Source organism: Carlito syrichta, unplaced genomic scaffold (genome assembly GCF_000164805.1).
Source record: "Carlito syrichta isolate Samal-C Ts95f unplaced genomic scaffold, Tarsius_syrichta-2.0.1 Scaffold315201, whole genome shotgun sequence".
In the NCBI taxonomy this organism is placed as follows: Eukaryota; Metazoa; Chordata; class Mammalia; order Primates; family Tarsiidae; genus Carlito; species Carlito syrichta.
The window spans coordinates 415978-433249 of NW_007259297.1; the positions used below are offsets into that span (position 1 = coordinate 415978).

General features: G+C 36.2%; 1 protein-coding gene across 1 annotated transcript in view; it reads left to right on the top strand.

Moving 5' to 3' along the window:
- LOC103275056 (CUB and sushi domain-containing protein 1-like) overlaps window positions 1-17005 on the top strand; it is a gene marked incomplete at its 3' end in the record, with an annotated part of 411423 nt that extends 394418 nt beyond the window's left edge. Inside the window, exons 25-30 of the mRNA XM_021706144.1 lie at window positions 1358-1474; window positions 5239-5352; window positions 6801-6896; window positions 14775-14978; window positions 15832-15956; window positions 16909-17005. Coding sequence (XP_021561819.1) covers window positions 1358-1474; window positions 5239-5352; window positions 6801-6896; window positions 14775-14978; window positions 15832-15956; window positions 16909-17005 — 753 coding nt within the window. The remainder of the gene's footprint in view (window positions 1-1357; window positions 1475-5238; window positions 5353-6800; window positions 6897-14774; window positions 14979-15831; window positions 15957-16908) is intronic.
- Window positions 17006-17272: the final 267 nt, after the last annotated feature.

Below are 17272 nucleotides of genomic sequence, written 5' to 3' on the forward strand. Positions count from 1 at the left end.
TAACGTGATTCTGAGTTAAGACATGAAGGCTGAGCTTAGCCTACCAGTTGATCGTAACCAGATCAAAGTCGTCACTTGCTAAAGCTGTTTTTCCTTGACTCTTAGAATATGACTTAAGCTTTTCAAGCAATGGATGCGTGGATTTCAAAAATATTTTTGATTGTTTATTAACAAGGTACCTTAACTTTATCATTACCATAGTATAGGGGGTGTTATTAATCCTAGAGAACGTTCTTTCTATCGGTTAGGACTTAAAGTATGTTAATTCACACTCAAAGGATTACACGTCTCTAATTTCTATTTTTTTTGAGGTTTAAAAATTGCCATATCAAGAAGAAATGAGCTACAGAAATAGAAACTTTATAAAATATTGAAAATGTTTCTGAATTCAAATCAGTGAAGGTGTATCAAGTAAGAATTGTCGTCAGGTCACAGGCAGCATGACGGCAGGAGTAGTGGGCTGCAGGCTGAATGATTCCATGCCGGTCACAGTTCCACAGCCTAATAGATGAGAAAACTTGGGCCCCTTCTTATGTAAGAGTGTGGGGAATTGAAGAATTGGTGATTTCATTTAAAGACTGTATATCAATTTGCTGGGACTTAATTGGTTGTCTATTTTATGATGCTTAGAAAAGTGCTTTGAACATTATTGTACAGTGTTTTTTATTTTCTCGTCAAAAATAATGCCAAAGAAAATAAGATAGTCAGAAGAGAAATCAAGACACATACACAAACACAAACATACCACAGTGAGTTTTTTTCTATTTTATCTGCGCTAACTTTTTAGTAATGAGTTTCTTTGGCTTTACACCGAGTTTATAGGAAGAGACCCTGAAGCATTAATAATCATACATGTTATTCTTTAACTAAGCTTATGAGATGAAAAGTTAAAACAGAAACATTCTAAAAATGAAAAGATTTTTTCTTTTAGTCCCATATTAATTTAAAAACAATAGAAAACTGAAATACTCTTTGTGTCTCTTAAGTTAATATCATGATAGATATCAGCTAGACAATTCCAGTGAGACTTTGCAAAGTCATTTAATCATTTGTTTTTTGGAATCTATTTTATTATTATTATAGCTGTTTCCTTTGTTTTTATAACATGCCAAAGACAGAAAATAAGGTTAGTGCTTTCTCCTATGTTGAATTCTTCTATTTTGACCTGGTAACTCTTGTTTTTATTTTGCTATTATTTTATAGCAATGTAAAACAGGATTTTAACTTTAATATTTTGTAAGCTTTTCAGTTGAACAGGTCATGCTGCATACTTATTTGATGCTTTTCAGCTTTGATTCTCCTGTCCTTGCAGTATTATTGTTGCACAGGGCATAATTCTTGGTCGATTTTATTTCAGCTCCCTGTGGAGGCCAGTACACGGGATCAGAAGGGGTAGTTTTATCACCAAACTACCCTCATAACTACACAGCTGGCCAAATATGCCTCTATTCTATAACTGTACCAAAGGAATTTGGTAAGAATTTTATTTTATTTTAAATTCATTGTTATATCTCTTTTCAGTGTTCACTTTTCTGTCATTTGATAAGCAAGTATTCTAACTCTTAGTAAAATAAATAAAATAAAAAGAGACACGTTTCATTTAAGTAGCAGGCTTTCCAGACATCTCCACACAATGCTCATTACTATCCTTTTACCAGTGTGAGAGGAAATGCTTGTATTTCCTTTTACGATTCCTATCCAGAATCATCGGAGAATTAATTTCACTCTGTTCTTATTTTTCTCAGAAGTCATTCTTTCATGGGTTGTTTTTGTGTGTAAGGGAGGACTGTGAAGTGACTGGTAGGTGAGAGCAACACTTTTATCTCTTTGTGCATAATTGCCTCGTAAATTCAGTAATCAGATTATGATGGAGATCATTGAACCCTTGGGCCAACTTTTGAGTGCTTAGAGGTATAGAAGCAGGCAGAGTGCTGTCAATTTCACCAGGTAAAGCCTAACTTCATGAGTCTCCCTGCTAAATTTTCTCCCAATCTGAGCAAATTTCTTAGAATGACTTCATTTCTAGAAGGGCCTTTTCCATTGTTTTGCACATTGTTTGCTCAATGCTCAGTCACTCTTGATCAGGAAAATTTAATTTATCCTCTGTTGGATTCTTTTCTGGAGTAAACCAGATAGTAGCTTTTGTAATCTTGTAGACAATTACCTTTTTTATGGTAGTAAAGTTAAAAACTCTACATACTTTTCCTTTATATTCAAAAAAGCAGTCACCTACTCAGAATATAAATAAAAATTCTAATGTTAGAATGAGCTTGAGGTGAAATATTTTAAAAAACAATTATATGACCAGGCAGTTACTTGTATATGGGAGATATTTCTATAAATAATATGTTATTTCTATTATGTTATTATTTACAGGCCTCTTAAATTCTAATGAACATCTCTCCTAAGCATTTATATTTCCTTTGTTATGGTAAATAGACAATAATACTTAGAACAGTTTCTAGATTTCAGCTTTTTAATGAACCAAATTTCTTAAAGTCCCTAATTTAACCTCAGCTTTAATTTTGTATTTAAATGAAATACATTTTTTTTAACTAAATGCTCAACACATCTTCAATTACTTTATCACAAAAAAATCTTTTTTATTTTTCATGGACACATGACAAAGTGTATTTATCACAGTAGACTTTAGCTGCAAAATATTTTATGATTTTAGTTTTGCACAAAATGTTATCACAACACAGAATTTTTCAGCAAAAAAATCTCATGCTAAGTATTGATTATAATTTTCTCATCTGAAAGTTTTAGTGACATGCTTATCATATTCTTTCTGGGCAGAAGACTTTAGTTTGAAAAAACGATTCTGTGTTTGAATAAAACAACAGAATTGTTATTCTGAATACTTAATGAAAATCCATCCTGTCCCATGTTTTATTTTTTTCTCTTGTTCCTTACTATTTCCTGGGTAATAAATTGATTAAACAAGTGATTCAACAATAGTGGTAAGAGCTAAGGACATAAAGAATAATAAAACATAGCCCGTTTTCTTGACATACTCATGGTGTGGTTTATAAGGCAGATATACAAATATTATGAAGTATGTGACCAATGCCAGGTAGGAAGGGACCACTGCCTTCCTATCAGGCTACAAATGGAAAGTGATATTAGACAAATATTCAAATTTTCAATATCAAATTAGATATTCAACTTTTCTCTCTGGTCTCATCCAAAAACACTGCCAAGAATCCTTTCTAAAACAGAAGTCTGATCATGTTAATATTTTGATAAACATTCTTACTTCTTTTGCCTCCAGAGCAAAGTGTGTATGTGTTTCGGTGTGGACTTTGAAGCCACAGGGCTTTGCATCAAATTGCCCTCTTCCTTTCAACCACGGAGTGTTAGCCAGTCGACTATGTCCTGCCTTTGTTACATCCAAAATTTTGCTCTTCAGATTCCTCTTGCTAAAATAATTTCCTTATGTCCCATTTCTGTACAAATCATTCTTGAAGAATAAGCTATAATGTTATATCCTCCATGAAGCTTTGACTATTCCCACAGGTTAAGTCCCTATAACTCTGTTCTCATTAGAAAGCACTGAACAGCTTTACTCTTGTAGCAAATGAGTTTGTTGTCTTGGGCTGAGTTTCAGTCATAGGTTAGAACCCAGTTCGAGGAGACTCATCAAGGAAAGCTTCAGGACCATCTCCAGAACTGACTGGGAGTTTCTCCTGGCTCCTGATATCCTGCACTCCAAATAAATATTTGTTATGGAAATTATGTTTCACATTAATTCCTAATAGTCTTAGAACAACATTAATATCTTACGCATTTCTTTTGTCTTCGTTTCTAGCAGAAAACTGATGCTCGCTAAATGTTTCTTGGGAAAAAGTAGGAATTATGTATGGATGATTTACTTTCGTGCTAATTAAAAGACCCAAGCATTCAGCTTCCCACATGATACACATTTAATTAATATGGGCAGATGGCAGCTTAGGGAAGGATGGTATAAGCAGAAACTGTAGAAAAACAAATTCTTCTTCCTCTGTAATCCCTGAAAAGCCAGGTTTTTAGTGCACTACATCTATTGGAAAAATCCACTTTGTCTACATTCTTCCGGGGTGTTTCTCAATTAGAAATAATAACATCTTAAATACAAGATATATTAGATATGTGTGTATGTATTATATTTCATAGATATGTATGTATTTATACACATGTCTATATACATACACACTGTTATAGTTAAATTACCTCCATTGTGCTAACATGAACATAAGTTATTTTCATTAGAATTCTGACATGTGAGCCATTGCCTTGCTAGAATCTGGGTGGCCATGTGCTCTTTGAGCCATGGCTGTCGCCATGCTTCCTGGCTTTGTTCCCCTCCCCCACCTTGGGAAGGTGAATCTTCTTTCTTCCTTCTCTTTCTCTTTTTAATTTACTTTTAAATAAACTTTTCTTTCTAAAAAAGAAAAAAGAATTCTGACAGGCATAACTGATACACACACCTCCATTTCTTGTTCATACTTAGAATGATTTTAGTGCAAACCTTACACATAGATTAGAAAAGGATTTGCTGCTCGTTACTTGTAAATAGATACTAAATCACAGGTTTTTCTAAATATTTAAAGGCCCTCTGAAGCATTACTTGAAATACACAAGCATGGATTACATTTGAAGTCATAAAATACGTAGTTAGTTTTACTTGTAGGAGGTGTGTTCCCACAACTTACATAGCCTGTAAGGGAATAAAGGTATAGAGTGGAAGAACAGTGAGCAATTCCTGTAATACGTTGCTGAGTCAAATGTATAAATGTGTTACTATGTATCTGGCAATGTGTTACTGTGACTTGGGCATTAAAATAACCTTTTGTGAAGAACTTTAAATTCCTCATTAAATTATCATGGGTCTTGATCCTTTGCTTATTTTTCATTGAATGATGTCACTAATTACCCCAAAATAAATGAATACCTTTATGGATATTTTCCCACTATCTTAATGAGATATTTATTTTAAAAATTCTTCCTCTAATGTCCAAATTATATAGAAAAAGTAATTTTCTCTCTTTTATTAAATATCAAAAGTCAAGAAGCAAGGTCAAATTGTTTAATCAGCTGAAAACGTAGAAAGCAAAGAATATATGTTACTATTTATTTTTTATAGGATTCTTACGGTAGTGATTCTTCGGGTCAATCGATAAACATGCAGCACAACTAAAATCTACATTGCATTTGTTTTAAGGAGTATTGTGCCAACCCACCCCCTTTATTTTGTAGTGGTGTTTGGACAGTTTGCCTATTTCCAGACAGCTCTGAATGATCTGGCAGAGCTATTTGATGGGACCCACGCACAGGCCAGACTCCTCAGCTCGCTCTCTGGGTCTCATTCAGGTAACCTTTCAAAGAATTTTGTTGTTAATTCCATGTAGACAGCTAGGGTGATTAATTTTAAATGTGTCTAGTTTTGTCTTTGTTTTGATGAAGGAGAAAGGTAATCATTTTTGAATTTGCATGTGTGTTTAGGAAAATCTTATTTTAGATGTAAGATTTCAAAAGTATTCTTATGCCATCCCTAAAACCACTTTCTTTTATTGTTTTCCTTACTAAGATTGTAGGAAATATAATATTTATCTCAATAAAAGAGGCAAACATCCAAAAAAAAAGGAATAATCAACTATTTTGTGTGTTTTATTTTCTGTCTATGTGAGTTAATCTTTCTTCTGAAGATAAAAGCACTAACATTTGGGTCTAAATCATTCTAAGTCTATAAATTCCTACACACAGAGATCCATTACATCCACACATGTATAATGTGCACAGATGCACACACATACATTCACGCACACACATATACTTGCAAGCACATATGAGACTTAATAAAATTGAGACATTACCTCACAACTTATTTTCTTATCTCATTCTTTCACTTAAAATCACCTATGTCTGTATCAAAAAATAGCATATATCAAATGTCACTACTTTGAGTTCTGCATAGTATTCTGTTGGTTTAGTATGACGCAGTGTATTTAACCCTGCCTCCTCATTGGTGATCTAGCCCTTATTTGGATTACTGCTACATTTTTACCATTTTCTAAGAAATTTGGCAATTTATTTTGTAAATTTACCTTTCTATAAATTTATCAAACTATGCCAAAAGCTTTGGCCAACTGAGATTAAGATTTGGTTAGTTCCCATTTTTCACTAGTTCATTATAAAGCAAAAGTCTTAACCTCTGTTTTGTTTGCTACTGATGTTTGATGATGTAATGTCTAAGAATGCATGGGAAGACACACATTCAATATGTTGATACAAAGTAACAAACTCTCCTCTGAAAAGCTTATGGCCAGCCACAGCCTCTCACCGCTGTTTGAAACAGACTGTACCCCATATTGCATGTGTACTTTAAAGGTTTTTTTCTGAATCCATTTGTTTTTTTCTTTAATCAGCTAATTAATTTGGAGACATTTTCTTAATTTTAAGTAGAATCTTATCAAGTAAATTGTCAAATTAAGGTGATGAGGAGTAAACGATTCACCCAGCACTTCTCTCTCCTACATCATCAGCTAATAGGTCTATTATTGGTGCCTTCTTCAAAAGAAAGTATTAGTGGAATAATGATTACAATATATTTTAATAGAAAGCACAAACAAAAAAGTTTTAAAATCTGTATAAAAACAATATGTTTGAGTCTTAAACCCCAAAGTGAAACATTTTCTTAAAATTCAAAAATTAAATGTGACATTTCTTATTCATGATTATTTTTCAAAATACTGTTAGTTACTATAGCACTAATTGTGTACTATCTGGAACCCACACATTACCTCTGTTTTGATTTATAGGTGAAACTTTGCCTTTGGCTACATCAAATCAGATTCTGCTCCGATTCAGTGCCAAGAGTGGGGCGTCTGCCAGGGGTTTCCACTTTGTGTACCAAGGTAAACATCACTCTACCTATCCCTGTAGTCTCTTCCTGACACTGCACACACTAACTACTATTTTCAGACAAAGCACTAAACCTGCTTGAGTATTTAAGGAATTGAGGGTATTCATGTATTTATAATAAAAGTATTTAATATTTTTTTTTCTTTTTACACTGGAATCTGATATTTCTACTAAAAAGACACAATGATACTGCACTTACCCAGCAGTTCAAGGAAATAAATATTGGTTATATTGCCTTTCTGTAACCCTTCACTTCTTGCATAATGACTTCAAATATAGCATTTTATCTAATGAAGTATTTTATATTAGTTTAGATCTTAGCATCTGCTTAATAAAATGCATTTAAAATACATTATGTAATACCACACATTTTAAGTTACTTAAAATCTAGTTAAGTTAGCAAAAACTAACAACACAGTCAAACAAAATACTAAGCATCACTCATGCATCCCTTATTTTAATTAAATACCTATCTTATTTTGTTTGTGTTTTACTAACTTTTTGTCCTTTTATGCTTTTTAAAAAAATTTAAGGCTTACTTTGAAATAATGAGATTGTTCAAAGATTTTGTAAAGTGAATAATTTTTCTCTAATATACCTCACTTTTGTTTTGTGTATTCATTACATAAACTTGAATAAAATACCACATGGACTGTTCATATACTTTTGAAAGCACAGAGCAACCCTTTGGATGGAATTTGTCATGACTGTAGAGATTGAGACCTGAAACATATTGTTACCTTCAGAGATAGACTGTGTGTTCAAAAATAAGAAGAAATACTTTTTATAGGTCTCATTTTTCTTTCTTTTTAGTTGGTCTTTCATTCTGCTGCCTAGGATGAAGTGCAGTGGCACAATCAGGGCTTACTATAACCTCAACTTCCGGGGCTCAGGCAATCCTTCCACCTCAGCTTCCGGAGTAGCTGGGACCACAGACATGCACCATCACACCTGGCTAATTTATAGGTCTAAATTTTGCTTGAAGCTAGAGAGACTACTGGCTACCACTCTTAAGTGTTTTCTTCAGAATTAGAAAGTAATCGTTTCTTAGCAAAGATTTTTTTATTAAAAAAATTCTTCAGAAAACATTCCTGAAACATTTACAAAAGTTATAGAAAATAACAGTCATATTATTTATGAAATATCATTAATAGTCTCAGATTGTAAAATCCATTACCTCAAAATAGTTCAGTATAAAAACCCTTCAGTTTTTAGCAACTAGATGACTTACAGAGTAATGGTAAGAGAGCGAGAATGATGTCTGACAGGTAGGAGGAGGCAAAAATCTCTCTGATCTGTTTAAGTAGTGATTGATTGAATGGTGATGCTATTAAAAGTAGTTACATTGTTACAAGTTATACCTTTTGTTAAAATGTAAATAATTACTCAGTTTTATAAAAAGGCAGGCAGGCGATAGTGGCCTGTTGACACAACCTGCCCTTTTAGCCTTTTTATGTTCTTCAAATAAATTTTATTTTGTTTTGCAAAAGTAGAATCACAAACCGAAGTTTGTGCGACATAAAGAAACCGACTGCCTGGGTTATAGACATTTTTTTCCTCCTGAAAATATTCATGTTACTATTATTGTCTGCCTTTATAAGAAGCTTCTATAGACTTTTGATAAACATTAGAAAATCTATCAGATAAATATTTTATGCAAATGCCCCAATGTCTATCCAATATTCAAATGTTCTCAGAAGACATGTTCAAAAATTATTTTTCTTTATTTAGAATAATACAATATCATTAAAATGTATAGACACCGAAAAGGAGAAAGAAAAGAAAATCGCTTGTAAAAGGAATCGACTTTCCTCATCCTTAAGAATATATAATGACGCTAACATCTTTAGTAATTTATAAAGTTCTCATGTACCTCTGTTTCTTCCTTTGTTTCTACCACTGAGTTTATGCAAAGGTTTATGTCTTTTTATGAAAACTAAATTCTTTCAAGGTCGAGAACTAGGATCATGACTGCAACTTATAAATTACTCAACACCAATGGGAAAAGTTTTCAATACATATGAAAAGTTAAATTGAACATTGCTTCTTGAAAGATAGTAGTTATATTGAAGCCTAGAAGTTATTTTAACTCTGTTGTATAAAAATTTTCTGAATAGTGCTTGCTTTCATGTTCCTTACAATTTCATTCTTTCATAAACTATTAAGCTTAAAATTGCACAGGGACTTTATGATTTCCCTGGGTATAAGATATCTAACCCTTACTAACAGACACAGTTCCTTATAAAGAACTGATGGAGATTTCTAAGAAAAATAGGTGCAGAGTGTCAGCATGCATAAGGCATATATATGACTCTAGATATGCAAAGACCACCATCCCTTCCCTCTGCTCCCCACCCACACCCTGGTTAATAACATGGAGACATTCATAACAATGGAACTGTCTTTCTGACTTTGTGAAGAAATGAACGTACAGAGGTTATTTTAAAAAGTGTGCTGATTTAACTCTGTGTGTGCTGTTTTGTTTTCCACATTACTTGGGGTAGGCGGTACATGTGAGAAGCAAGAGAGAAGAGTGAGTCAAGACACTGGGCACCCCAGGGGAGTCACACAGCAAGTGGTCCTTCACAGTGAAACGCAGAAAAGCTCTCTAATGCTGAGTTGTAGATGAGGAGTTAGCAGTGGTGAGGTGCCAATCATGGCTTCTTTTTGGTGCTGTTTAGTGAACGCAGGGATGTCATGTCCTCTACAGGGAATGGACCATGCACAAATCACAAGTGTGGAAACTGAAACAAGGGGCCGTATGTGGCCAACATGTCCAATGACAAGGAAGAACCTTTTACAGCTGTGGTCCAGGCATGGGTCCTGTCAGCCCATCCTTCATGCCCCTCTGAATCAGCAGCCACCACCTCAGAATTTAGAAGCAAAAGCTATGGTGAGAAGTCACATGAAGAGAAATAAAACTATCCTCCTGAAGTGTGAGCATGTCAGTCATGGTTCTGATAGTGTAGGTCTAAAGTATGGTCACATGTTTTTTTCCTGCATCAGCACATTTTCTTGAAGATTTGAGAGACATATAATTCTTGCCTTTAAACATTGGATTTGGTCAGCTTTATAAATTTTCTTTTAGGTACCAAGCAGAAAGTTTTCTGTATCTGGTTCCTAGCCCCAGAAACTCCCAGAGTGTTCATGGCAGAAGGAGTCCCCATTCTTGTCCTAAGCTCCCTAGTCCTTTTACTGTCAAGCAGAGACTGGCCAAACCTCATCCAGATTTTGTAGTTCAGCAATATATGTTTGAATGGTCTTTGCTATTTCATAGAAAAATGAATTGCACCTAAAGTCAATATATTCTTAGGCCAATGCAAAAGTCAAAAATCACACATTCCATTTCAAAGTATGTCCAGTACGGTTTGTTTCTTTCAATATTAGAAGAATCCTTTGATTCTATTCTATAGAGTAATTATATTGCATTAAGATATATTGTTTTGGCCTCAAATGTCTAAGTTAAACTTGACAGTTGAGGGTATCTCACCAACATACTGCTATTTTTAAAGGTCTTGTATTTATGCCTGGCTGTTCCTACAAATAGTCTATTTTTCTTGTGTGTCTCTTTTTCTTTTTTGTGAAGTAGGGTCTTATTCTGTCACCCAGGCTAGAGTGCACTGGCACAATCACAGCTCACTGCAGCCTCATCCTCTTACGATCCTTCCACCTCAGTTTCTGGAGTAGCTAGGACTACAGGCACTTACCACAACACCTGGCAATTTTTTGTAGAGACCAGGTCTTGCTGTGTTGCTCAGGCTGGTCTCAAACTCCTGGACTCAAGCAATCCTGCTACCTTGGTTTCCCAAAGTGCTGGGATTACAGGTGTGAGCAACCATACTTGGTCTTCATGTGAGTTTTAGTGTAGAATCTGATACTGCTTCCAGTTCCCTCAAAATAGCACAGATCAAAAATTAATCAGTAGTAAGGATTTACTATATAATTAAAGGGAAAAGGAGGTCATGTTTTGATATCATACTTCCTTCTCTGTACACAGCTTATACTTGTCAACTGGCCATGTCTCTGTCTTTCCAAGCTCACTTCTAACTTAGCTTCTCCTCTCCCAGTCACACCTGTGACAGTGACTGCCTCCCAGGCACCCAGCCTCCCAGACTCACCAGCTCTGGCATTTCTCTTCAAGGGTCTTCCTGCTCCCAAGAATTTATTTCCTTAGCATTCATGTTAATGTAGCTAATTGGGTGGCCTCCTAAAAATAAACAGAGCTGAATACATGGTCATACTTTTCCTAAGTTTGAGTAGGAAAAATGCACCTTGAGAGTGTCTTTGAAGTTCTTCCTAGGCGTACAAACATACTTTTTTTGTTATTGTTATTTATTTTCCCCAGGCTCCCTCTCCTTTTAGATGACATGAATTATATTTTTATAAGCTGGTTTTCACTTCTGAGAACTCACATTTTGTATCAAGAGATTATAAAATGTATACTTTTTATGAAGAAGATTGAACATAAAATTGTGTTTGCAATTCAGCAATATATGTTTGAATTCGTTGACTAGTAACAGCTTGTCAAATCAGATATTTCAACTATGAGAGGGGAATGCTTTTGCAATAGGAAATGTACCTCAGTCACTAAGTGAAACAGAAAACTGCCTCACTTAGATATTGCAAGCTATACTTACATGCAGATTTATTTTTGTTGTTGTTGTTGTTGTTGTTGGTGGTGGTGGTGGTGGTGGTGTTTTTACCACATCCATTCTATCAGAGGTGCAGAAAAAGAATGGGCTGCATATACCTGTGTTTTAGAACATGCATGGAGGTGAAGGGTGATTAACAAAACTATCACATTATGTCTCTGGCTTTTCCTTAGGAGGGTGCACACACATCCACGGCGCTGCCTGCTTTCTATCTTATAAAAGTCTCAGAGAAGGGCATCTAGTCTCTGCAGCAACATGGTTGTCTGGCCTGAGAAATCAATCATTTTGTTGATCACCCTGTATTCCAGGCCTTATTCCCTGCTCACTCTTCCACTGAGCTGATTTCAATTCTGTTTCACAGCAGTGTGAAGCATTTACTAGAGACAGAGAATAATTACGATAGAGAATAGCATTTCTCTCTGGTGCCGTCTGAAATGTCCAGGTGAAGGGCTGCAACCTGAGGGCTGGCTGAGACCAAGAAGTTGCAGAACATTGTTTGATTTCCAACCCCCACCCCCACCAGATATTACATGGAGGTTGATGTCTCAATGTCATAGCTTTTCTCTGTCCTACTTTCTCAGATACTTGAAATTGGTCACTTCACTGCCCAAACTTTTTCCTCTAAAAAATGTTTTCCATAATTTTATCCAGATGCAGATGCAATTTATATATTGCTGTCATCCTTGAAAATAGGCAACTATAAGTTCATGAGGAAAGAGTTAATAGTGGATGGTGTACAAACGACCCTTGATTCTGTATTTCTCCTCACATTTGAGAACCTGGAACAATGAAAACACCCTGGAAATTTGCGAACAGGAGATGTTACACTTGCCTCTTAGATAAGTGGAAACTTTGTCACAGATAGGGGGTAATTTCCGGGTAATCTAGCATAAATGGAAACATTATCATTGGCAATATTTCATCAACTTTGTAAATAAAAGTCTTGAGATAATTGTGCAATCCTCTATGAAGCATTTTTTTTCCCTTTATACCACTGTTCAACTGTAACAAAATAGTCAGGCACACAAGTATTTCTGCTTTGGGAAAAAAAACTCTCAAATTGTATTTTTCCTCTGCTCTCACACCACTATGATCAGTGCAGAAGAAGACTTTTATGACCAAATATAGGAGTTTCTCACCACCGCCTAGCTATGGCCCCTCTAATTCAACTTCAACACCATCTGCCTGGAGATAGACTCAGAGTCCACAGGCCAAGGGCTCAGTCCCACAGTCTGCCCCCTGTCAGTCAATAGACTGACTTCAAGTTTGGGTTCCCATGTCCCCCTCTTTGGGTTTGATTAATTTATTGAAGCACCTCACAGAATTCAGAGAAACACTTATGTTTACTGGTTTGTTATAAAGGATATTGCAAAGGATACAGATGAAGACTTGTTTAGGGCGAAGCATGAGAAAAGGTACACAGAGCTCTCATGACCCCTATTCAGGAACCTTCACCTGTTCAGCTCTCTGGAAGCTCCCCGAACCCAGTCCTCTTGGGTTTTAGTGGATACTTCATGATATTAGCACTCCTTCCCCCAGAGTACAGAGGGGGACCCTCTCTGGAGAGAGTCTTGAGACCCACAGTTCAATCAGAAGTTGGGGGAAGATCAAAATCTTGCCTTGGGGCAGGTGAAAGGCAGGCAGAAGGAGACATTCTGTTCTTGAGGCTTCCCTGAGGCCTGCCACACCCAATATTACAATATGATATGTAAGAAGGAAAGTTATACACCAGGAGCCATGGACAAAACCATTATCTTGTCACAACATCACAATGGCAAATATAATTAAACAGTATTTTATGTACAGGTTGAGCACTCCTAATTTGAATGTCTGAAATCTGAAATGCTCCCAAATCAGAAACTTTTTTAGTGTTGACATGATTTCACAGATGGAAAATCCCCATCTGATCTCACGTGATGGGTCACAGTCAAGATGCAGTCAGAACTTTGTTTCATGCACAAAATTTCTAAAAAATATTTATAAAATTACCATCAGCTTATGTGCAAGGTATATATTAAACATAAATACATTTGGTTTTAGACTTGTGTCTCATGCCGAAGACATCTCATTATGTATATGCAAATACTTTAAAATCTGGAAATTCAAAATCCGAAACACCAAGCATTTCGGATAAGGAATGCTCAACCTGTAATAAGATATTATAATTATTCTATATTTTGCTTTTAGTTATGGAAAAGATGAATTCCGATATATCATTAACTATGGCTGTTAGATGATATACAACTTTATTTACTTTTGCTTTCTAAAAAAAATTTCAGCATTGAATTGAAACATAGTTTAATCAAAATAATCTAACTTCCATTTTTATAGAATTGTTTTTGAGGTAGCAGGTACCCAAACAGGGTCTGTCAATATTCAGCTTGAGCTAAAAAAGTGATACCCATGTGTTTTTAAAAGCAGGATGAGAATGGAAGGATTATTTTTACAGAAAATGAGTACATAAGCCCTTCTCTCAAAGACTGGACTTTGGTATGAAAAAATACAAGGACCAAGAAGAATGAATTCCAGAGACAGTGTATACATATAGCTTTTTAACTGCAAAGGACAAAAACTAAATATACTGATTTCACAGTACATAACTATATTCAAAAAGTGTACGTGGGACTACAGGTTTCTTGCCAATTAAACTATTTTTCATACTTTATCTCATGCCCCTTTTTGATAAAAAGGAACATCCTTAGAAGTGGTGGTTTCTGACATATAACCTGAGGAGTTATCTTTCTCCCACATGGCACTGAGACTCCTGTCAATACCCACCACCCAAAGACCATAGACACACCCGCCATCAAAAACTTTGGGTTTTTATTTCTGCATCAGTGAAGACCACACACCATGGAGAAACTTGGAGTCTCAGAAAGAGAAAATCCATTCTTAGTCATCTCATAATCACTACTATAATGATTTGAGTACCTAGTTAATTTTGACTGCCTAAATGTCAGTCAATTCTCATGAATTCTTTTCATGTCCCATTTTCCTAGTCTGAAATGAGAATGCTGAAGTCCTGAGGTTGCTAAGAGAACAAAGTGTAGAAGGGAGGGAAAGTGCTCCCCACATTATTCCCTACAGAGGTTGTTAGAGGCGTTATTAATTTCTATATCTGCATCAACTCTGTTTAGACTCTTGTTAAATCAGTTTTCAAGACGATGTTCTGGCTTCCTCTGAAGATACAGATGGCTGTGTTCTATGTTTTGCCTCTAGCTGTTCCTCGCACCAGCGACACTCAGTGCAGCTCTGTCCCGGAGCCCAGATACGGAAGGAGAATTGGTTCTGAGTTTTCTGCGGGCTCGATCGTGCGATTTGAGTGCAACCCGGGGTACCTGCTGCAGGGATCCACGGCGTTGCGCTGCCAGTCAGTGCCCAACGCTTTAGCTCAGTGGAATGACACAATTCCCAGCTGTGTGGGTAAGCAGCATCCACTGGTGCGACCATCCACAGGACACCATGGTGCTGAAGATCCATCACGTGCCTGACACATTTGAAGAGCAATTTGTTTTTATCAGAAATGATTGAGTGGCAGCCAAACCTGAAAAATTATTGTTTCATAAAACAACTCGTCAGATTAACAAGGATAAAGCATGTTTTCCTTTTCAGTATTTATTAAGTATGCCATCAACTCTAAAGTTGTGGAGATACAACGTGGTTTCATTTTGTGGGAAAAATCATTACAATGTTGATTTGCTATACTACTTGTGTAATGTCTTTTTAATAAATTGGTGGTGATGAGTAAAAAGTAATAAGGCAGCCTGAATAACAACACTGCTGTTTATAGTTTGTTTCATTTTGTGTAGAAAACTCCAGTGCAATCATGATTAGCTCTTGACTTCATCTGTACATTTTAAGCATCTCTCTTTCTCCCTGAACTTGTTCATAAATGCCATTAATGTCATCTGGAGTTGTATGTTTGCACAGAGAAGAGAATGCTCTGAAAAGTTCCTCAAGTTAAAGTAGATAAATTATTGTAAACATCATTGACCCCAGGGATGCCATTGTTAGGCACAGTCTCTTCTTAGAGAACTTGAGTAAATTTATTTCTAGACTCGATATCCATAGCTTAGTAGCATAATGGATAGTAATCAATGATAATGCTAGTTTTAAAGAGAATGGAGTAAATGTTACCTTGGCTAAAAATTCCATTTAAAGCATTGTAGTACATATAAAGTTTTTCTTACTCTCTGATCATGCAAGAAAAGGAAATGCCAGATTAATGTTGTCTTTATTACATTTTGTTTTCATTAAATACAGTTCTGTCTTTTAGTCCCCTGCAGTGGCAATTTCACTCAGCGGAGAGGTACAATTCTGTCCCCTGGCTACCCTGAGCCATATGGAAACAACTTAAACTGTATATGGAAGATCATAGTTACAGAAGGATCAGGAATTCAGGTGAGTCCTTGAAGCCCAGAGTCTATAATCAGGGCCAAGCTGGGGTCTGTCAGCTTGCTGCCTTCCTCTGCTCCTTCATTTGTCTGTTCGTTCCTTCCTTCCTTCCTTCTTTCCTTCCTTGTTCCACCCTCCCTCCCACCCTCCCCTCCCTCCTTCTTTCCCTCTCTCTCCCTCCTTTCTTCTCTCCTTCCTTTTTCCTTCCTTCCTTCCTTCCTTCCTCATTCTCTCCCTTCCTGTCTCCTTCTGCTTTCCTTCCTTCCTTTCCTTTTTCCTTCCTTCTTTCCCCCCTCCTGTCTTCTCTCCTTCCTTGTTTCTTTCCTTCCTTCCATCCTTCTTACCCCTCCTTCCCTCCCTCTCTCCTTCTGCTTTCCTTCCCTCCCTCCCTACTATCCCTTTTCTTCCTTCCTTCCTTCCCTCCTTTCTTCTCTTTTTTTCTCCCTCCCTCCATCCTTTTTCCCTCCCTCCCTCTACCCCTCTCTCCTTCCTCTCTTCCTTCTTTCCTTCCTTCCTTCCTTCCGTCTTTACTCTTCTCTCTTTCTCTTTCTCTCTCCTCCTCTCCCTCAATTCTTCCTTGTTTCCTCCCTTCCTTTTTTCATTCTCACCATATCTATCTCTCTCTCATTCTGTCTCTTTCTTTGACTTTCTTTTTTTTTACTGGTTATTTTAAATACATGGAAAATAATGTTTACTTTTCTTACTATTTCTACGAAATGTTTCTAATCATGTTTCTATATCTGGAATAAAAATAATCAATTTTTAGAATACAAATTATTAAAAGTGACATTTGTAGAAATTGTTCTTTTATTTTTAAAATTTTGCCATATAGATATAGAGATACTTAGATCTATATAACTATATAAATATAGATATCTCAATCATGAAAAACCTTTTCTGATTAGACTAATTTTGTTAAGCTGAGAATGAATGTTAACTTAATGTTGTGGTTTGGTAGATCCAGGTGATCAGCTTTGCCACGGAGCAGAACTGGGACTCCTTGGAGATCTATGACGGCGGGGACGTGACCGCGCCTCGACTGGGAAGCTTCTCAGGTAAGATGGTGCCATTCCCTCACCTCTGTTGTGAAATAGATTCTCCATGCACGAAGAAGACAAAACAAAAAGCGGCACACACTCAACACAGACATATTCCTACAGAACTCTTCTGTCTCCATCGTGGTCTCTGGTACTTAAGGTCTTGGGGCAAGACTACCAAGAAGCAGGTGAGAAAAAGAAAGCTTTGTTCCCTGTGAGCCTGAGGGCTGGCCTGAGTGTGGCCCAGCTTCTTTATGTGGGCGGTTCTTAGGCTGCTCACGGGTA